The sequence below is a fragment of the Pithys albifrons genome, chromosome Z (genome assembly GCF_047495875.1).
Source record: "Pithys albifrons albifrons isolate INPA30051 chromosome Z, PitAlb_v1, whole genome shotgun sequence".
NCBI classification, from domain to species: Eukaryota; Metazoa; Chordata; class Aves; order Passeriformes; family Thamnophilidae; genus Pithys; species Pithys albifrons.
Window position 1 is genome coordinate 63,853,760 of NC_092497.1, and position 23,033 is coordinate 63,876,792.

General features: G+C 41.9%; 1 protein-coding gene across 7 annotated transcripts in view; it reads left to right on the plus strand.

Annotated features, from left to right (window-relative positions):
- Window positions 1-22,811, plus strand: part of KANK1 (KN motif and ankyrin repeat domains 1) — a 131,290-nt gene extending 108,479 nt beyond the window's left edge. For 5 of the 7 annotated variants that reach the window (XM_071579856.1, XM_071579855.1, XM_071579860.1 and 2 more), the window contains 9 exons: window positions 7,733-7,951; window positions 8,783-8,891; window positions 9,880-10,089; window positions 12,054-12,141; window positions 14,802-15,033; window positions 17,722-17,864; window positions 18,394-18,594; window positions 21,126-21,224; window positions 21,819-22,811. In XM_071579856.1, the coding sequence (XP_071435957.1) occupies window positions 7,733-7,951; window positions 8,783-8,891; window positions 9,880-10,089; window positions 12,054-12,141; window positions 14,802-15,033; window positions 17,722-17,864; window positions 18,394-18,594; window positions 21,126-21,224; window positions 21,819-21,881 (1,364 nt within the window). In that variant the 3' untranslated portion in view covers window positions 21,882-22,811. The remainder of the gene's footprint in view (window positions 1-7,732; window positions 7,952-8,782; window positions 8,892-9,879; window positions 10,090-12,053; window positions 12,142-14,801; window positions 15,034-17,721; window positions 17,865-18,393; window positions 18,595-21,125; window positions 21,225-21,818) is intronic. The other 2 variants (XM_071579854.1, XM_071579857.1) reach the window with 2 other exon arrangements.
- Window positions 22,812-23,033: the final 222 nt, after the last annotated feature.

Genomic DNA, 23,033 nt, shown 5'->3' on the forward strand with positions numbered 1-23,033 from the left:
GTGGTGGCGATTGGCACCTGCTGTTCCTCAACTTTCAACAGTCCAGCAGCAGAAGGACTCTCTGAGAGATGTGACAATGAGTTCAACTGTTCAATCCCTTCTGTCTCTACAGTGGCTATTCCTAAAGCCTATCTATGTCCCTTTGAGTCTTTAAAATATCCATTCCTGAGATAGTCAATGCCCAGAATACATGGGGCAGCTGGACCAGTCACAATGGGGTGTTTCTGCCAATCTCTCCCTGTCAAGCTCACTTCAGCCTCCAGCACAATCGACTCTTGAGATCCACCTGGCACCCCAGAAATAGGAATAGTTTCTGAGCCCACATGTCCTGATGGCATTAATGTGCACTGAGCGCCGGTATCAACGAAAGCTTTATACTTTTGTGGGTCTGATGTGCCAGACCATCAAATCCACACAGTCCAATAGACACAGTTGTCCCATGCCTCTACCAGCCCCACGCTGGGCACCAAAGAATGTCTTAGTTTGAGGTAAGAACCAAAATGTTTACCAAAAAGCAGAGGAAAGGATTCCTCCACAATAATCACATCACTCCTTATTAAATTTAAGAAATATGAACTTCAATTAGAAAATGGATATAAGAAGGGTAAGTGTTCTTAACTACTATATATATATGTAGATATAGATATAACTGTAAACAGACCAGAGCAAACTACTCCCCCAGCACCAAAAGTAAAATCAAAAGAAAACAACCCGCAAAGAATAGGTTCCTCCTGGAGCAGTTATATTTATGGACAGTGTCAGTGTCACACCTGGGCTGGCTGTGAGGTGAATTCAGCCAGCGAGGCAGAGACACGGGGTGAGCACTCACATGAACTCTCTCTCTCTCTCCTTGTCCTTTGTCCCAAATGAAGAAGGAGAAGCTGGGAGTGGAGGGATGGTGATAATTCCCAGGAAGGAAAAGTCTGCAATGTGTCCCGAAAGCAGTCGTGACTCCTCTTTCTCTCCTTGGGTCGTTGCCATCGTGGGTCAGGCAGGCCCAACAACACTACAGGGTGAAGCCGGGGTGGTGACCAGGCCCGCAATGCCGAACCAGGAGAACAGCAGTGGCAAGAAAAAAACAGCTCACTAAACAACCGCAGCAATGAGCAAGAGAACAGCTTCTCTCCAAGAGCAACACACACAGCTGCAGCGTTCAGCCAGAGCTGTGGATGTCCCGAAATCAAAAGAGACAGTGCAAACCCGTTCCCCGCCACACCTTCCCGCAGTCTGCCCCCCACCCAAAATGATGAAGCAGGAATTGGTAGCAGTTGACCACTTCTAATGGCATGGGGAATTAGTGGCAGGGAGAGAATTTTTACTTTAACATCCCAAAACTACAACACTGACCATATTTGATCTGAAAATGCATGGTTATTTTGCATATCAGTTTTATTGTTGCTTTCAGAGCAGTCCTGACTGAGCACCCCAGTTGAAGCATTACACTAATTAATCATCATGGGGAAGAAGACAACTTCTTAAGATTTGAGGGGGCTGAAAGGAAGTGGGAAAACAAGTGGTGTCAGAAAGTCTTGAGGGTAAGGAAATCTTGATGTGCCACCTGGTGGCAAGATCTTCCAAAATTTTCAATGCTTAGGTTTTAACTAGAACTGGGGAGACAGCCTGAAGGACACTAAAAAGACTGAAGGACTGATCTGAGAAGCCCTTGGTTGACCGAAATTGGTATGTAGGACTAATGAGGTATTGTGACTGTGGTTGTATCTGCATGGTCATTCATAATGCAGGAAATTGGAGAAAGCTGGGGTTTTTCTCTTTACAGCTCTTCTGTTTAATAAGCCTTTCTCTCAAAGACTGTGTAGCTTGATGGGTTGGTATCTCCTCTTCTGGCAGCATGGACTGCAGTATTGCAGTTGAAGACTGGTGGCTTGCCTGATGCTCAGAAGCCAGTGGTGATATGGTCCAGGCATGTTGGTGGACTTGGTAAACCTGTGGGCTGCTACAAGTCACACTGGTTGTCTGATCTCTGCAAGTGAAGAAAGCCCTCAGCTCCAACTCTGCCACAGATGCATGTTTTAATTTCCAGTTTAAGTTTCTGTACAGATATTTTTGTTTGTATAACAAACAGCATCCATCCATCTGTTCTGCTGGGAAGAGGGTGACTGGCATATGTAAAGCACTCTCTATATTCCCTGGAAGGTAGTGCATGATGCAAAACAGCCATGCAGATTGTCTGACCTGTGTGCCAGATGAGTACCATTTATTTACAGGTGTCTGGTTAGTATCTTGGAGAATACAGTGCCTCCTCTGATTTTTCCTGTGGTGTATGGTAACTATTGAGCTGCTAGTTGTGACAACATGGAAAGCTCAAATGGATATGTAGTTCAAAAATGGTAGCAACCTCTATATTAGGAGTTAAGGTGTCTAGCAGGGTTTTTTCTGATTTAAATATCCATCCAGTTACTTCAGAAAAGAAGCAGAGACCTGATCAGTAATTGTCCTATAAAGGCATTATTCAAATTAAACTCCATAAACCTCTTCAAAGAAGGTTGCTGTACCTCCTCATGTCGTGTGTTAATAGCAACTTACTACTATTGTCATTATTATTGTTGCAGTATTTGCTGTTTTCAGTCTGTGGCAGCACTACATGGAGTGTTTGAATCTGAAAGCTGCTCTATACCCTCATTTTGGCTTCAGTTAATGAAGGACATAATATGCCACAGTATAAATTATTTTTCCCTTCAAATCTATTGCTGCTTGGAGAGTGGCAAGCTGCAGCCTGCTAGACTGTCTGTTAGATAAAACCTCAGTTCTCTCCCTATGCTGTGGCACAGGGATAGAACGATTAGGCACTGAGCTTTGTTTAGAATTCAACTCCCATGGTAACAGAAATATCTATAAATATTTAATGAAGGGAGATTACTGTTTTTCGAAGGAAGTGTTGTCATATTTCAGCAACAATAAGTCATCAGCTGAGATCAAATCCTCATGAATGAGAAAGAAAGAAGTACTCTGAGATGACCTTCCTGCTGTGCATCATGAGATACTTTGATTCACCACTCATCAGGGAAATGAAGGATGGCTTCTCACCAAGCTTCACACACAGTTGTCTTGGAAAAGAGCATTTCATAAATAAGCTGCTTAACCAATGTGTCATTTTTTTTTGTGATCCCATTAAAGGAATTGATTTTAACTTACAGTTTCAGCAAACTGGATTCACAATTTAATTTGGGGTTGGAAAGCAGCTTCTCAACACAGAGAAAACAGTTAAAGTGAGAGAGGAAAATGAGATTATTCTTGCAGTCCTCTTACAGGCCCTCATCCTATTGGAAGGAGTGTTTTCTCTGGAGCAGAAGGGTAGTTCAACATTTACTTCTGCCTGTGCCTGCCGTGAATCTGTCTTCTGTGCTGTTTATTGTACAAAAAGTTCATGTGTGGCAATTTTTTGTTCTGAAATTTTAAATTCACTGGCTTTTAACCAGGAATGGCTCAAAAGTAACTTTTAAACTGAAACTACCCTCTAGTCTCTGAGGGTAACACATTTATCAGTTGGATGGGTTACTGTCAATCATTGTAAATGTTTATGTGTAACATCTTTGCTTATCACTGCTTTTTTATTTACTGTAGTAGAATGGAGGATTTTCTTCAATAGTTCTGATACGGAAAGTGGATTGAAATTATTTTTAGGAAAAAATAACTTTCTAAGCATAAAGCAACTTAATAAGACTTATAACCACTGGAGAAGACGTTGGGTTCTTCAGTTAAAATAATTTCCTGAGGAGCTTACTGGTACCAGGAAGAAACCTTGCAGTATGAAAGAGAAGTATTTCCTTGCTGTAAATGTTCTGGGCAATTGTGCCAATAAATGCTCGCACTGATCAACAGGTTAAAAATAAAATCTTGGTGTAGTTACCACATTGGCAGTAAGCTTGTCCCCTTTTTTAAGCTAGAAAGCCGTGGTGTTTCAGCCAGAGTTCTAGGTTCTCATCCTGGCCTTGTTTGCACTTCTCTTGATTTCCAGTGGTATAAAAATATTGTCGAGCTAAATTGTCTTATAATAATACTTAGGTTTGCTTCCATAAGCTTAAATGGAAATTTTCAAAATCAGGTGAAGGTCAGACTTCTGTTACTAAGAATTCATGACAAATTCAAAGGAATCCACTGAGTTCCCTGAACCAGCTTGTGCTGTCATAAACGGGAGGGAAGGTCTACAGTTAGGAAGGGAAATTGCATCTTAATAACAATAAGTGGATTTTATATGTGCTAGAAATGGCATGGTAATTTGCTGCTGCTCTATAGTAGTTTTACTGTCACCCTGGCTTAAATTGGTGAGATTTTCAAAAGTAGCACAGGTGATTTGTGAGAGGAGGCTCCTTCTAAAAAATTAAAACCGTTGCTCTGATTCCCTCAAACCACTGGAGCGAAACCACTGAAGATGCTTCAGTCACTTGTTTCCCTCTGAAACTGATACAGTTGAAGTCTCTAAGTTGTTGGGGTTTTTTTCCTTAGTCTACCTCTAAATTACTCCTGAGGTTTTCCAAGATCCCCTGCTGTGTTGCAAAGTACATTTACAACTTTTTGACAGCTCCATGGTGTACTTAGCTATTCTGTATGAACACTTAAAAACTTTATCAAGATTGCAGTATTTGCCCACAGCAGTAAACAGGGAAAATCAGCAGGCCAAGTCTTCCCGGTGGGCTCTGTCCATAGACAGGGCCAGGCTAAGCACTGAACTTGTTGGTTGATTTGCTGTCAGTGTTGTGCAAATGTGAGCTGGAGAAGGATTCTGCTCAAGCATACTTGAGGTTTCTGTGAGGTGAAGAGGAAGACTATTGTAAGATCTGTGTAGACTGGTGGTGATCTTCAGCCAGGGTTCGTGTTCATTCTAGAGAGGTGTGTGATGCCTCCAGCCCCAACAGTGACCCTGCAGTCCTGCTGGAGGAAGAGGGAATTTGGCTCATTTAGATTTTTGGTTTACACAGTAGTAGGTTAGTCTCTTAAATCACTGGCTTTAAGGTTAGGTGGTACAGCTCCTTCTTCTATTTTTCTAAGTGATTGACCTTGCTTGGTGCTCTCTAAGCATCTTTATGTTGGCTGTTTTGAAAAGGGGAAAGCCTGGAAGCTGACATTAAATGCTAATTAGTAGCTTACAGCATTACTGTTGAACTGGACCTTCTTTCCCTCATCATTAGGTACTGTGGACGAAGTTAAGTGTAGACATGTAACAGCTTTGCTGGGAGACTTGAGTGCACTGCCCAGTTTGTCTAATGCACACTTGTCTGCTTGCCCTTAAGCCTTGATGTCATCCTCTTTTGTCCAGCTGAGCAGGACCCCTTTTCTTCTTCATTGAAAGGCATTAACATCATGCCCTAGGTCCTGAACTCAGTGTGATGCTTCTCAGCCACTGATGTGTGAACCAGAGGAGGGAACCTGCTGGGGTCCTGTTGCACTGGTGGCAGCTTTAGATTGTAGAGAGGCTGTGAGTCTGGGGAGACAAATCTATTGTCCTCCTTTCTCTCTGTCCTGCCCTGCAGTTCCCTCCCCCGTGTGTCCCAGGGCAGGAGGAAGACACCTCGGGAAGTTCAGGCTTTGAGGGGATGACAGAGTGCACCAAGGTGCTGTTGGTTCACCTCAGGCTGGAGCCCCACTCTGCCCTGCCCGAGTCCTGCCAGCTGCCCTCAGGGCTGGCACGCACAAGCCCACCCGTGCCTGCAGACAGCACAGTTGTCACAGCTGCTTTTGTAGGAGAGCTGTAATGCATGGCAGAGGATGCAGAGAGTTCTGCTGAAAGGAAACCTGGGCATCTTTAGAAGCTTTGCATATCCCTGATGTTTCAGAGCAGGTTTTCTCATCTCCCTCCCATGTTCTCAGAGGCAAGACTGGAATAGAAGGGGTGGCCAGCCCAGGCAGCCACCACCAGCTGCACCTGGAAGCAGTTACTCTGTTTGGTACTCTCATTGTAGCTGTCATAGCTCCAAGCAAGAGGATAGAGAGACAGTTTGCTTGGTTTTCAGCTAAGGGAGTTTAAAAACCGTTGGTTTTGGCTCAGTGCTCCATCACCTTGGCAGCCCTCTTGTTTTTGGCTGTTGAATGACAAATGATACTTGCTGTTGGGAAGAGATCCAATGAAAGTCAGTCGTTGCTGCAAAGTTGGGAGAGGTGAGGGAGCAAGGGACTTCCCCTCTTGCTTTCCATGGATGTCCATTTTGTCCCAAGTGCACAGATGTGTCTCTAGAAGGGCTGCTCTTGTCCAGGGGGCTCAGGAGTAGCTGTCACCTTCAACACATACCCCTACTTCACTCTTAAGAAGCTTTTCAGGTATACCTGTAGTGATAATGGCTGTCATTCTGCTATGTGTCTTTCCCCATAGGTGGCTTCTCTCTAGTCTGGAGAAGCTGTAAGGTATGGTGGAAATTGGCAAAAGGTCTCGCTGCTGGAGAAGGTGCCTTGGAAAAGGTGCCTTGTGATGTGATACTTAGTTGGGAACTCCGAGACTTGAGTGGGAACAGGAACAGAGAGAAGGAAGCTGTTGGGTAGTGACAGTGTTTGGAAAAATCAGCCTCATTTTGTCCTGTTACAGGAAGAAAATTACTGAGGTGAAATAAGAAGTGGGAAAGGCAGTCTAGCAAGAGCAGCTTGCTTGCCAAAGATGTAGGTGTGTTCCTAAAAATCAGTCTTTGGAATTTACCTTACTACAGGATGTTAGCACCCAGTACAGTGCCACTTACGTATTTGAATGTGGAGGCTGTGGCTTGATCTTTTATAAATACAGAGGCAAAAAAATATGGAGGTACATGTTACTGAATCAAGAAAAGAATGAAAGAAAGTGACAGTGTTTAAAGCAAGTTAAACTTCAGCTTTCCCTGCCCCCCCCCCCCGCCCCCGCCTTGAATATTAACAAGATCACTTAGAGAGGAATACATGTTTAAAAAAGCCCCAGTGTTCCACAAACAAAAGCATGTGTGCAGATTTGTAGAGCATTTGTAATAGCACAGCTGGAGGAGCTCCAAGGAAATCTGTACAAATCTGTGTATAATTACCACTGCCTTTTAAATACACAAAGGGGAAAAAATAAGTGAATGCCAGCAAATCAGCTATGGGAAAAAATGTAACCCAAACATTTGGAATTTAATTTAAATATAACTACTAGCTCAGTATAATCCTGCCCAAAATAAAAAAGGAAACAAGGAAAGAAAGACAGACATATAGTGGGTGGCAGTTTAGAACAGTTGTCTCAGTAATTGGGTAAAGCGTGTAGGTTTCAGAATTAGTCAGAATGCTGGCAAAAAGGAAAACTTCCTGAAAAAATTCTACTTTCATGGAAAATGACATGTCTTGAAACACAAGTGTGATAAAAAAGTTACTGCTCTTGGATAAAGAACCTGCTGAGCCTGTGAATGTGCTATGGTTTTTAGGCATGTCAGTGAGGAGCAGCTCACTGAGTCCACCCTGAACCAGGGTGGCAGGAGATGGGGTCACTGCGCATACTGATGGAGAAGGGAAAGGAAGCACCTTTCCTTTCATGTGTTTTAAAGCCCATGTCTTTGGAGTTTTTCCTTGTATTGTATGTTTTCATCGAAAGAAAAACTCACAGCTAATTTTTGCTTTTTCTGAAAGCAATCTTTTCCTGTTGGGTTCTTAGAAAAGAGCATTTTAAAGCACAAGTGTCATCCTTTTTTTTTCCAGTTTGGGGTTTTTTTTCCCCTCTGTTGATCGCAGTAGTGACAGAAATATTTTTGTCTGACTCCTCTGTGATGCCTACTGTCTTCTCTGGCAGGTGCTAGTTTGGAGTACATCCCTCATGGCCAGCTTGCAAACCCCCACTTAACTTCAAATTTGCAAACACTGAAATTGGAGCAGGACATTTTACCGGCTCAGGAGGAGAGGAAGACTCCTCTTGTGGAAACTGTTCGGGGAAGGAAATCCTTTTCTTCTCAGGATAAAACTCTGGCTCCAATTAACCTGACAGATGACCAGCTTGCCTCAGGCCTCTATGGTAATAACTGGCTCACATGCACCTTTCATCACACTGGTGGAGTCTGAATATGAAATATAGTTAAGAAAGGTTTTTACTATTCTCAAAAATGTAGAGGAGGAAAAGATGCAGCTGCAGGGAAAGTCACAGTATGAAATGCTGTGTCTGCAGGTAGTGCTTAGGTTTTAAGCAGCAGATTGTAGCACATCAGTAAAATGCAATTTAATGTCTTCATAAGAAAAATGTACTGAAAGAGAAAGGGTTAATAATTATTTTTAATACTAAATTTGTATGAATGTTTTACCTGTCTTACACTTAGAGACTGGTTTAAAAGTTGTTGCAGTGAATACTAAAATTGAAAAGCCCAGCTTTGCTTGAACCTCTCCGCCCTATTGAATAGTTTATTGTTAAATATACTCTCTGTATTGTTTAAATATGCTGTCTGTACGAATTTATTCATTCTGGCAAAGAGCTGCTGCTCTCTGACACCAAGAATTAAGAGTGTCGTAAAAGAGTAACCCAGTTCAACATTAGAAGCTTTTCACAAATAGCAAAGAAAAACAATAAGCCCCGGTCTTTCAAAATTTTCTAAAGCATCACAAAGATTAGCAGCATGTTGGAAGATGGGAAAGTTAGGCTACACTACTTTCCAGAGTTGACTTTGGAACCATTTTCCCTGTTTCCAGTGTGCATCTCACACCATGACTGTGTGTATAAAATATGAGAAAACCCAGCTTCAGCTGGTAAATTAAAAAGAGAGCTGTTGGTTTTGAAAAATTGTCTAAAGTTGCTGCAGTCAAAGCTGGCTACAGATTTGTCCTAATATGTGTGCTTTGTCTCCCTTTTATACAGTATGTACTAATAATGAAAGCAGACTTAAATCTATCATGAAGAAAAGGGACGGGAAGAAGGATTTGAGCAACACCAAGAAGAACCTGCAGTTTGTTGGCGTTAATGGAGGGTAAGAGACCTGTCTCCGAAACATCTGTCACTCACTGTAGCACTTTCACACTGGGAAGGACAGGAAGAACCCAGGAGCACATGCACAGATTTGGCCTGTCCTTCAGGCTGAGGTGCATCTGCTGAGTGTATGTATCAGAAGGAAAAGTGGAACAGCTGAGCTCATTTTAATCCTTTTATGCTTTCAAGGGATACATAGCATCAGTCTCAAGTACCTGTATGAAAGATTCCTGCCAAATTTAACACAGAAAAATGAAACAAACTCAGCCATGAGGACATTCCTCAGGCAATGTTTTAGTAAGGAAACCTCCTAAGTATCTTCAGCAGCTGACAAGGACAACATTGTACAATTAAACAATACAGCAAAAGATGGCATTGCCCAAAAATTAATATTTCTGGCTTTGTGTTAGATAAATACGGAACTTTCCTACACAAATAGAGAAAACAGTATAGAAAATTGTTTTCTTTTAAAATACTACTTGCCCTTGCAGAATGTTGCAAAGAACTTTACAATGGTTTCATCTGATTGTTTTATATAGCTTTTCTAGCCCTTTCCTCAGATTAGTTTTTCTTTAGTACAAATACTTTATGCAGTATATAGCCTAAATATCCCAATTACTTCATTTCATACATATTGGCTAAAAGTATCATTACTTATAGTGGGGAATTGTTATCATAGGTTTGTTAGCTTCTCTGCTTATATCTGACTCAAAAGGCAACAAGACAATGTACTCTGAACCAAGTAATTTCATTTTGGGGATAAGGCAATGTCTGCCAAAGTGTTAAGACTCCTTTTTAAAAAAGGTTGGTTTTGATTGCACACTGTGTACATACTAATATTAGGCAATTTCAGTTGGCCTTGACACAGCTCAATGAGTTAAAGAGGTGTCTGAGTAGAAATCAGGAGGACTAAGCCTTTGCAAGCAGGTACTGACCACTGCTGAGTGGCACTGAGCGAGCACCCGTGCCCCTGCCCTTTCTCCCCACAGGTACGAGACCACATCCAGCGATGACTCCAGCTCCGAGGAGAGCTCCTCCTCAGATTCAGAGGAGGAGTGCGAGAGCCACGAGTACCCCTGCGCCAGGCACACAGAGGAAAAGCAGCCCACCCCATACCCTGTGGAGGTCTGCGCCGCAGGGGCAAAGAATGACAGTCCCCTCCCAGAGTGTGAGGCCGAGGAGGTGGAAATCAGAGAGAGGTAGGCTGTGTGCCCTCTGCAAAGTGCCTCTGAGGAGGTCACCACCACCTCGTGGCATGGGGTGAGCTATGGGGTGAGATGTGGGCTGTGCTTGTGCTGGTGGAGAAAGCATCAGCCCCACTGCTCCTCATCTGCAACCCACTTCCCTCCTCCTTGAGGGGATAGCCAGAGGCGGTTTTGCTGCAAAACAATGCTGTGTGAACAGGGAGCAGGTGTCAGAGGATGTCCCTCCCAGCAGCTGACCCCACTGACTTTAAATGGTCCATTAACAGCGAGACCCAGGTGGCTCCCCAATCGGAGGCTGTCCCAGGTCACAATAGCATTCATTAGCGAGCAGGCAAGGCCTTGTTAATGGTCTGGTCTGTAGAACAAGCAAGCAAATGAGTCTTGAGTCATGCACACCAGGTCAGTAGCCTGCTGGGAGTGCATCTTGCATTTGCACCTTCCATGGCATCTCAGCCATGGCTCGTACTGCTCAGTAAGAGGATGGGGTACAGAAGCAAGGAGATGGCCCAGTCCTGAGATCCTATGCCTCATGTGAGATCATATACTGTAATATACTTCTAGGGTTGCTATCACACACTTGTTCAGCATTTCATGTCTTAAGATACTTTTCAAATTGCGGTAATGAACTGTGTATGGTTGGATTTGACAGACAAGGCCTTTCCTTTTTTGCCATATGGAAAGCAGCAGTGTGGTGAGTTTTTACTAATTCTTCATTAGTAAATGGCAAAAAGAAGTATAAACATAGGCAGTGAAGGGATAATAATGATAATGGTTTTGCCAGTGGTTTACAAGTGTGCTAGCTTGGGAAGATTATATAGGTGGCATAATAATAGTGAAAGAGCTAAACCAAAATTAATGTTATGTTCCACTGGAGGTGTAGCTTAGCATCAAGTTACCTTCAATTGTCAACTGCTAAATAAAAAAGATGGAGAAATTAATAATTAAGAGCTTGGAGGCCTTAGAGCTGTGTGTTCTGAAGTTCTCTGAGCTTGCTTTATACAGTATGGTAGGATAGCCTGTTATTTTACAGGTGACATAGAAAGATGGGCAGTTGCTCAAGAGCTCTCTAAGTTACAGTTACCATAGCCAGGAGTGGTTGTGAAGAGCAGCAGAACAGTTTTGATAGCCATGTGTACTTGTGGAGCATGTTCCTGCCCTGGCAATGCCCTTCAAGAGGCGGGAGCAGGACACATGGCTGCGCATGGACATGGTCCATGCAGTAGGGGAGCATTTCATTGCTCTGGAAGCACACTAGCAGCTGGTTTGTAACCCAGAAAGGCTAAAACTCCCACCTTACACAGGAATGTGTTAGGTTCTCTGCATTTTGGGATAACTTTCCAGAAAAATTGCCCTTATCCTTTCTATGCAGAGGTGGTTGCCCACATTGACATGTGGGACAGGCATAGACCTTATTTCCAGCCTTATCAGGAGTTCTGAAATTTGTGATGGAAAGGGAAAAGAAGTGTAAAAATGAAAGAGGAGCAGAGAAAAAAGTAAATTTCCAGAGTGGATTAGATGAGAAAGACTAGTTCCAGTGGATGGAAGCAGGCAGGGAGGTACTGCTTGTGCTGTTTCCCACTGGTTAATTCCATTTCCATCACAACTATTGCCATTTCCTCTTGTTAATCAGAAAATGAAAGCACACAGGATATAATATATGCTCTGCAGTCGTACAGCAGTAGGTGAGAATTTCCAATAGAACCATTGCCAAGTCTTAAGGCACAAAACTGATGTGTTGTCTGTTCTCCCTTCCTGCTGGTCCTCCTGCATACATCTCCATTGGACATGGGAGAGCATGTCTGCAGAGAGGAGCTGCCAGAGTGGCTTCTGCATGGTAGTAGCAGATGGCTTTCCTGGAAACACTGATTCCCAGAGAAGTTTCAGAAAGACAAATGTTTCTATGCTGAAATGTTAGGATTAAAATTGAAACATGCCATGTATGTTGCTGTCTCCCTCAGATACGAGCTAAGTGAAAAGATGCTTTCTGCATGTCACCTGCTGAGAAACAACATTGATGACCCCAAAACATTAACCAACAAAGATGTGGTAAGCAATGCAGGGCAAAATTCTCTCTTGAGATGCAATAGAAAAATTTCAGGAAGAAATAACTTTGGCTTTTCAGGACCAGCATTGCAGTGGTTAAGCAGAAGAGGATTTCATCTTCCCTGCAAGAGTCACAAAGCTCTATTTAGGAGACTTTTGCCCAGAGAATATACTTGTGCTTTGTGTGTTGGGTGTTGCCATCGCAAGGCACAGACAAAAACAGTAACATGAAAGTGCAGTTTCAACACATCTGTGCATTCCTGTGTTATTTTTGTAAGTGTTGCTTTAGCACTGCTGTGGGCAGCTCTTAGGCTTGCAACTGCGTGTGGTGAGAAGCCTGTTCCTTCTTATCACTAAAGCTCAGAGTCTGTTCTGAAATTGAGATGGTCTACCTCCTTCAAAGCACAGGGATGGTGTTTGTCTCGCTTACCGCACTGGGTGGTTTTATCAGTGCTGCAGAGAGTAAGGAATATTCATTGTTAATACTCAGTCTCAAGAAACAGTTGTATTTCCTCATGTAGGAATTGCACGTGCTCCCTTGTGAGAGCAATCTGAAAGCAAAGGAATGCTGCTTGGTAATATGAAACTGAATTTTGCATTTCTTACAGTTGTACATTGATGTAAAAGGCAACAATCCAGTGATGTCCTCTACTGTAGAGCATCTGCAGCTTCTTAAAGACAAATATGTTGTCTGTCCCCAGTTTTGACATTTGTGGTCCAGGGAATGTATTGAAAGGTTGTTTAAATCAGTTGCGGTAGGTAGTTTTTAATCCTGTAGCTGTCCTTCAGGACTAGTTTAGGCATTCCAACAAAAAATGCTTTAGGTCCTGTTGGAGTTGTAAATGTCAAAATGGCATAACCACATGATGCTCTCTGCCTTGGAAGTGTAATTTGAGTTTACGTTTTAGTTTCTTGGGCTTAAAGTGTCTTCCAGCACAAATACTGCTTTGTAGGTGGAAACTACAGACTCATCAGCTCTTGTTCTGTGTCCGTCTGCTGATAAAGAAGTCTCATCAAACAGGTTAAATGTCAGTACAGCTAAGGATCTGTATAAGTTGTCCCAACCTCTTCCATCATACTCAGCTCTTAGAACTTTTGATTACACCAGGAAGAGCTGTGGACTGCTTCTTTTGGAATGGGATGGATTGCTTGAATAAAAAGAAGGATGCTATTTACTATTATTATGTGTGTGATACTATGACTAAGAATCATTTCTTAGTGATATTTTGCACTCAGTACTGCTTAAAAATAAGTATCACTTTTTGAGCACTTTTTTGTTTCAGTTGGTTGCAATACATGTGATCCAGCTCAGATAGGTGGGACCTTGTCAGTTTTCCTTATAGCAGTTATGTATAATATTCTGTAAATATGTTTATGTCGTACAGTTATATATGTAGTACTTCATGTGTGTAGAGTATTCTCTCTTTACTAGACACAGGCCACCTCTACAGCTACAGCTGTGTTTTCCCTAGAGGCTACGTAAGCTTTCTGAGTGTCTTCTCTGCAAAATTTTCCTTCAGTTTACTGGCCACCTTGCAGGTTGTGGTTTATGATAAGGATATGGTAGTCCTTCCAGGTTAAAGTGTCTCAGAAAGTCAGAGCTGGCAGTGACTGTGGAGCCTCCTTGACTCACAGCAAGATCTGCTCTACCTACATTTTTTCCAACAGATAAGCTACCCAACCATAAGAGGCTCCTACTCCTTCACCCTCAGTCCATACCAATGAGAAAGTTTATCCTGAATGCGTAGCCTGCATCTTGTCATTGCAGCTAAAAATCTCTTGCAATACTGCCAGGGATCCTTTAGGTGAAGAACAGGTTCTTTCTTTTCGCACTGCAACAATCTTTTGCCTGTGAAAATGTTGCACAGTTCTTTTCCCCAGGAGTTCTTTCAGCAGAAAATCTCCAGTCTTTCCTGTCTGTTCTGTAGGTCAGATTTCCTTGACTTCTTATCCTTCTTGCTGCTCAGCTTTGAAATTGTTTTATTCAAATCTTTTTTGTCATTCAGTGATCAGACCAGACAAAGTAGTCCAGCTTCTTGCCTTCACATTACTAGAAAGTGCAAGCTTTAAATCTGTTCATTCACCCCTAAACAGAATTTGCTTTTTTCATTACAGTGTGATGTCATTGTCTTGGGTTCAGTTTGTAATTATTTGCAATCCCAGCTCTTCTCCTGCAGAACTGCTGTCCAGCCAGTTCTCATATACTTGATGCATCTGATAATTTGTGCCTTGGAACTGGGCCTAATTGACTTAGCATGGTGTTGTTTTAAGTCCAGTGAGAAATGAGCATTTCCCCTGCTCTCAGTCTTTTTTCTTATTAGGGATTATGTAAACTTAGTTAAGTATTTTGTGGAAATGGTTGCTTCAAGTCTTTTTTTCTGTTTACCAAATTTGATAACCATTCATTCTGGGAGTAATCTCATCAATGCCCTCAGAGGTGAATAATTTCTGAAAATCAAATGAAGTGAGAGGAAGTAAATGATTGTTTTTTAAAAAGGGCTTTAGTCAGAGTGGAAGCTTCAGTCTGTTATTTTGTTTGTGAGCTGAATGCTTTCTTCCCACATTGAACTAAAAAATGCTTGACCTGCCTTGCTGATTTGTGGAATGGAAAATCCTTTAAGCAGATTGCTTATACGTAAATTTTTCTGTTTTGATTTTGGCAGAGGTTTTGTTTAAATACCATCCAGCATGAGTGGTTTCGTGTCTCAAGTCAGAAATCTGCTGTCCCTGAAATGGTTGGAGACTACATAACTGCTTTCGAAGAGATTTCTCCTGCTGTCCTCAGACATATCATCAATATGGCAGATGGCAATGGAAACACAGCTCTGCATTACAGTGTCTCACATTCTAACTTTGAAATTGTAAAGCTGCTTCTGGATGCAAGTAGGTTAACAGGTTTGCTAATTTTTGTTTTAAAGATTCATAGGTTTTGCAATACTCAGGTGAAATTCTGAATGAGCAAGAGGTTAGTTTGGGCTTTTTGCAGCAACAGGTTTCACTGTCAATAGTTATGCATTGGCTTACTTGGGTAGTCTACAATCTTAGTTTCTAGTACGAGCTTTTGAGGTGATGTTTCTTGAAAAAGTTACAAAAATACTCAAGTAAATTATATACAGAGTTGGCCAGCATTTGAGACATACAGTTAGATCCCTGATTCTTGGACTGTAGTCCCAAGTTGAGCAACACCATCCTTTAGCAGTTTTCCCTGGAGGCAGTGCAGCTACTGCTCAGTTGGGTGTAGGGTGCTGACAGGGGAAGATCATTGAGGTATAAACATTCATTTAAACACTCCAACTTAGTCTAGCTTTATCTTCCTAAAGCAGTGCAGAACCTTTTTCTGGCCACCACCTTGACACATCTATACTGCCTTCCTGAGAAACCAGAGCAGTATGGCAGTCTGTCATAGAAGAGCATTTTCCTGACCCATCAGCAATGTGGTGATGCTTCATGTAGTTGCTTTTGGTGTTGCTTCCTTTTCTCAGTTCCCTTGCAACACACATGCAGAGAGGGTAGTGGCTGAGGGAAGACTCCAAAACATCTGCTCCCCACATGCAATGTGCCACATGGCAGCCAGCAGAAGGTATCGCATTGGAGCTGGTCCCAGTCAGGATATGATCTATTTAACCTCTCTGTTCACTCCCTGAGTGAAATTTGTTTCTCTAAACTAGTTAAAAAACCCATCACAGTTGTTGTGAAAACTTAACTAGGCAAATAATGCATCAGGAGTGTAAGCCAAGCAATATGCATAAATCCAGAAAGGTAGTATCAGATAAACAAGAATATTAATAGTAGAAATCTGAGGTTTCATAACCTAGCACATCTGTCACAGATGCAGAGACTTCCTCAGTAGGGAAGTGAGCACTTTCAAATCTCTGGTCCTGTTTGAAGGCACTCTTCCTGTTGGGAAGAGTGAGTCACAGCAGGAGAATGCAGGGAATGTCAGGAGTATAGTGAAATACAGCAGGCTAGCTCATCATCACAGCAGTAGTGGGAGGGAACTGCCCTTCTGCTTCTGTAGATATCTCAGGGTAGCAGGAACATGCTCATCTCTTGCTGGAAGTCAGGACTCCTGTATGTTCCAGCAGCTGGTGTATGCCTTTAAACATCAGGGGTTAACTGTAAAATCCAACACCTTGACTAGTGCCACATAGTTCTGTCTGCAGGAGAACGCTGCTTGTGCCAGCACTTGGAAAATGTTTTCAAACAGTCACATTGCTTCAGGTTTCAACAGTCTTCCTCTGGACTGTGTCTGAGCGGTCACTATGATCAGTTTTGCAGTGTGATTATATCACAGGCAGATTCTTGATTCGAGAATCCCATGTCTGTGTGTTTGGTGGGAAGGGAAGATGAGATGAAAGAATGTTCCATATCACCAAGTAGCGTCACCAAGAGGACAAATAGAAGAACAGTTTCATTCATTAGCCATATAGAAAAGGAGCTGAAATGTGACCTCAGAAAACCCACTCTGCTGAAGTAGTCCAGTTGGAGTAGGTGCATATCACTTCCAAAAGTTATTCATTACTCATGATGTAATGCATGCAGCAAGAGTCATGTTCTGTGACTTCACAGAAGTGATGTCTGAGAGTAGTACTGGGCTCCTAGTTAAAAGGTAACATCACTGATGTCCATGAAACATGAAAAAAATGTACATTTTCTTACATCTGCACTTGTATTGTTTTTGAAATGTTCTTTTCACAGAAAAAAAATCTTTTAACAATAAATCTGAAGAATTTCTTGAAACATTTTGCTTGTTAAGGTATCTGTGTGGAATTTAACCCCTAGTCTAAAGATACTGCTTATGTAAATCTGAGTCCCTGTTTTCCAATAAGGTGAACACACTGAAAACCCTGCTCTTTGGTAAACCAATAAGCTCTGCTGAATTTCTGCAGAATTTTAGGAACAGAGAGACTGGAGGTAAGATATGAACACAAAGGAGAGCTCTTGTCAGTTGCTGGCACCAGTCAGAGGACTTGACTGTATTTGTTCCTAGAGTAGTTTTTTTCAAAGTCTAATATGCTATAGAACTGGAAGCAGCTTTTAATTTTAAGGGGTTTATTTGGCAGCTCCAAAACATGTTGAAGTTCACTTGCAGATCTTCAAAAGAACACCAGGTACAGGAGAATGTTTGTGCAGAGGAGAAATAGCTTTTCCACTCACAGTGTTGCTGGACCATTTTTGCTTTGCAGCATGGATGCCCTCAGGAGAAGAGCTTAAGGACCCTCCTGATGATATTTCTGGTGTCAGAACCATGACCCGCATAGTTATGTTAAATTTCAGACCGCTTGCTTTTACAAAAGAAAAAAAAATGTACAAAGAAAGCCCTAAATGATAACATATAAAAGCGGCTTTGTGCTCTCCCTTGTGTTGTACACATAGTAGAAAAGAATTCTTTTCTTTCTCAGGCTCAAGAACTCCCCTGTTTATTTTTTCTTCTCCACTTTCCCTTGAATTGCTTCCATTATGAAAGCAGTTTCTGCTCTTTCTTTTTATAGGCTGATCTACTAACAGTTTATTCAGTTGATTAGCACAATTACTGCTTTTTGGGTTCTTGCTTTCCAAAGAAATTATGTCATTTCTCTGCAGATGTCTGTAATGTCAATCATCAGAACAAGGCTGGTTATACCCCCATCATGCTTGCTGCGCTTGCAGCTGTGGAAGCGGAGAAGGACATGAGGATAGTGGAAGAACTGTTCAGCTGTGGGGATGTGAATGCTAAAGCCAGTCAGGTCAGTCAAATGGTTCATGTGACACAGTTTGCATTCCTGTGACCTTTTAGCTTTCCTTCCACACTCCATCCCTGCTCTGTTGGTTCAGCTTTTGCACTCATTCGCTTTCACCATCTGTCGGTTTTGTGTGTATGTTTTTGATTGCTGTATACGAAATGGAGCTGTAGAAGAACAGTTGAGACTCAGGTCTGGACCTCTTCTAAAAATGAAGGTTGAATATTATATGAAAGAACTATTACTGAATTTTGGGAGGCATTTACAAATTCTGCAGCATTTAGCTCCTTCCAAAGAACTGCAAATATCTGGAAATAGAGTGGGTATCTTCCATTAATTCAATAAACAGCTAAGTGAATGTTGGATATATGATGCTTAAAAGGTATTTAAATAATGACAATCAGAGCCTTGAGAGTACTGTTTAAAATCACAATTTCTTTTCCCCAGAAGAAGCATAGTGTCAAAAAAATTTTGTTTGTGCTTTGTCACTGATTGTCCATGTAGTTAATTAGTTTTTCCTCTTGTCTCCATGCAGGCTGGTCAGACTGCGCTGATGCTGGCTGTGAGTCATGGCCGGATAGACATGGTTAAAGCTTTACTGGCCTGTGGTGCAGATGTCAATATTCAGGATGACGAGGGCTCTACAGCTCTGATGTGTGCTAGTGAGCATGGACATGTAGAGATTGTTAAACTTCTGCTGGCTCAGCCTGGATGTAACGGCATCCTGGAGGACAATGTGAGTTACCTTTCCAGACAGTGGTACTGAAATCTTGTTAAGTGAATCTCTGACTCAAGAGTGCTAAAATACCAACCACGTGAATCTTCTGCTAAATGGTAGTAAGTGGTGTGATTATTTAGCTAGTAGTTTTACTTTTTTTAACAGACTTACTTGGTAGCAATTTCTGTGGTTAGCTGTAGGTGTTTAGTGGCCAGAACAGAAAAAAAAAATGGCTAGCTTATAGTAAAACATTCTCCCTTCTCACGTTCCTTCCACCTTTCACAGTTTTCAGTTAGGACCTTATCTGGTGACTTAAGGCCTTGCTGTGTTGCTTTTCTGTGCCTGTGGCAAACATCAGCCTTACACTTGACAGGATGTTTGCATTGTACCTACACCATGGCTTATGAGAGTACAGGTTTGGTCTTAGTCACAAAGCTACATTGTCCTCACAAGAGGTACAGGTTGTGACTTCAGTGCCAAGTGAGACACTTCTATATTTTTTTGTTTGCAAGAATTATTGGAGCCTACACTGTCAGCAGACAATGTGCTCTGTAGAATTCTCAAGCTTGAAAATGTTGACTTACTGGGTTTATTCCCTGTACTGTATTCTTGTTAACAACATTTCTTGAGTACTTTTCCATTTTTCTTATTTCTCTACCCACTGAGTACTGAAATGGAGCCTGAACTTGGGATTTGGGAAGGCAGTGAGTGGTTATTTGTTTTATCTGTTGCAGAGAGCCAGAGACATAATTTCTCTTCCTACTGCTGGAGGCAGCTCAGTTGCCTGGTAGTGTTAGCAGTGTGTAACAGATGGCCTGAGAGGAAAATGTAAGAAGATCTCAGTGTAACAAACACTTTTGGGGGCGACCTAGATTACTGCAGCCTGGATGGATGCTGTTAGCACTCTTAACTCACAAAGTCAATAAATTAAAAATATTTATGGAGACATAACACTTGAGCATTCCATTCCTGTAGCCAGTTTCATACTGTTTCACAAGGACAGTTTGACTGCTGCTTATTCCTTTCATAATGAGCTTGTCTGTGCTGTGAGATTTTGAGTTTTAGCATTCCCCTAGCTATTCTGAATGCCACAGCAATGCTTTTCAGCAGTCATGCAGTCAGCATGATCAGTAGTAGGCTGAGCATCATCCTACTAATGCGTGCCATTCTGACTGGGATTCTGCATGTCTCTTTAAGAACTTATGTTGACTGTGAAGTGTTTGTTGTGCATTTGTAGTGCATTATATTGCATTGTAGGCAGTTAAATGCCATCCTGACGCCCAATCCTATCAGATCTCGGAAGCTGAGCAGGGTCAGCCTGGGTTAGTACTTGGATGGGAGACCTCCTGGGAGTACCAGGGGCTGTAGGTTCTAGTCCTGAGGACTTTACTGTCACTGTCCAAACTCGCTCGGCCGTGACAGATGAACCTTAGGAGTTAAAGGGTGGGGCCAGTTCTGCGCACGCGAGCCTCACCTAAAAAATCCACTGCGCAGGCTGGAAGGCCACACCCACATGGGGAGAGCCCTTCCCAAATCTGCGTTCACAAAGCTGAGTCATACAGATTGCATTGTATGGATGGCTATTCTAGCTCCCTGTATGCTTTATGTATAATTGCTGCCTGTAGTCTCATAAGGAGCTTTTCCGTGTGAATGCTGTCATGTCCTGTGCTGGAGAAAGGGTTTGCAATATAAAAACTGGAGCCAATCTCTCCAGTACCAGCGCTGTGGCAGGAGCTATGGAATATGTGCTCCAGCCCTGCGAGCACATTTCAAATACAGGCATCACTGTAGAAACTTCTGTGTGCAAGAGCCAAGTACCAGGCAGTGAACCAATCTGCAAGCCAGGGGTTCACATCACAGGATACCTGACATCTACTTCTTCCTGGACCAAACATGGTCTAAAGGAAAAACAGATCAATAAATTATCCTTTCAGTAAAAGCAGTTTTTTCTTCTAGCACCCTCAGCAACTGTGGTTTCAAAAGCAATAGTGTCTTCTGATGAGAAACTCAGGTGACAGTATTTGACCAGGAAAGTCTATTTGTTTGTTTTTAGACTTCCATCAAGGAATATATGTAATGAAGAGTGCAAATTCCCCTAGTGTTAATGAGAGCTCTAACACAGTCAATTATCATTGCAACACAACAATTATCATTATATTTGATTAGAATTTATCCCTCCTCTATCTTCTCTTCCACTTGTTACTGACATTGTAGCATCTCTCAGAGAGCCCAGTCTTCTGAAATCACTGGTCTTACACAGCACTACATGTAACATTATTGTGATAATGGTGTGCTCGTTCTTCCTCAGCAATAATCAAGACTGGTTGTTGAGAGAAATTATGATGCCTCTGACAATTGGACTGCCTCATAAAGCAGCAGTACAAGGCTTATAATAAAAGAAATTAAACAAGACTCTAAATTAACCTGTCTGTATGAGCAGCCAGGCCCCCATTTCATAAGTTCACTTCTCTGTGGGCTGATGGAGCTTTTAAGAGATCTGTTAGTGCATACAAGCACTAATTCTCATGTTTCTTCCTTTCTTCTCTCAGGATGGCAGCACAGCACTTTCAATAGCCCTGGAAGCTGGACATAAGGACATAGCAGTTCTGCTTTATGCCCATGTCAACTTTTCCAAAACCCAGTCACCGGTTAGTACACAACTTCCGATTAGTTTATGATTTAACTTGCTGCTCCTGAACATAATAGGTAAACTGTACAGCAGTACAGCGCGTGAAATTTTGAGTTTATTCACAGGATAATTTTTGTGCTGGTAAGTGGAATGTGCTTTTCAAAAATGCAGGTTGACTGCAGAAGGTTGAAGCCTAGCTGAGGGATACTTCCTCCTCCTAGCTCACTAGCGAGGTTCACTGATACTGGCTAGTGTGCAGAGGTGCTGTTGTCTCACTGTAATGATAATTATTGACCTGGTCACCCAAATATAGTTGTTTCTGCTGTTAGAACTGTCCTAGGTGTTCTGGCAACTATCCACCTCTTCCCTAGCTCTGACTCATTCTCCTGATAAACTGCTGCTAATCATTTCACTATCTAAACAACATGCACTCTCAATTATTAGGCTGCATGGTAGCTGGCACTGTTCTTCCTAAAACTAAAGATAAAAAGAAAAAAGATTTATATGTACAATTAAAGGCAAGGGATTGAACTGAGTAATTGTGAGTGTTGTGTTTGCTGTCAGCTGGCTGGAATAAATTCTCTTTGATTAATTGCTCTTTCTTCTTTTCTAGGGCACTCCTAGGCTTAGCAGAAGGACATCTCCTGGTCCCACCCACAGAGCCACATTTGAGTAATAATGCATGAATAGCTGTAAAAAATCTCTATGCCATCTTTAAGCTGCTAAATGTTACTGTTTTATGGAGACAGATACTGAATGTAATTGTCTTGTGCCTGAACTCACCAGCGAAGTGAAAGCAGAGATCTAATGCTAAAGATAGAAAACTGTAAATTTGAACCAAGCATATAGTTAAGTAGTGCTCAGCAGAGAACTTTAGCCAGAACTGTTCTTTTGCTCACATACTCATCTTTCCAAACACTGGCATAAATCCTGTTCTGTTTTGCTGTAGATTATCCTCTTCTGTGTTACATGCGGCCCAAGACCTCTAAAGCTATCAGTGCAGGAGTGTCCCACTGGCTTCTTTTTAGTCATTCTAAAACATACTTACTGTGCCTAGACTTTATCATAGTAAGGTTTTCATAAATTCCATTCCAACATGATTTTCATGTTTTTGATTACTTTGACATTCAGAAGTTGCAGTTGCTTATATAGTCAGCTCGGTGGATCTTGAGCTGGTTGGTGAGTGGGTAGGTATTGGGGATAGAACCTTTTGGCAGGTCTGAAGTTCACTAAATAAGTTGTTGCTAATTGGGGATAATGTGTAACTTTTTATATAAAAAATATTAGTATCTATAAAATTAATTCACACAGTATTTTCAACATTTTATATTCCTTAATAATTAAAGTCTACATGAAGAATTACATGTCCTGTTACCATATTTTTATTAACTGTGTCAGTCTATAAGCTCCATACATGTTTACTGGAGAATAAAATTAGAGGTACCAGTTGTATATTCCCCTTGAGTGGAATTGAGCGTAGTTCTCGGTCTGTATTTATGGAATGCTATTACTTTGTCACATTCACTTTAGTCATGTGTGTTGAAATGTTTGAAGTGCCTTAGAGTCTTGCCATATTTTCAGAATAAAATTTCATTATGCTGTTTTACTCCTCTCATGTTTTACTTGTGATTTCTCATCATCCAGACATGCTGCGCACTATGACTGCAGCAGAACAAGCTAGATTGGTAAATCCAGGCACAGAAAACTGGCTCAACCCTTGGGGGCTGCTGATGTGAGCAGCGTTGGTGCCCACATGAGCTTTTTCCTGCTGATTGGAAGAAAGCTTTGCCCAAGAGCACCTCTTTTTGCTGGTCTTTCACATGTTGCA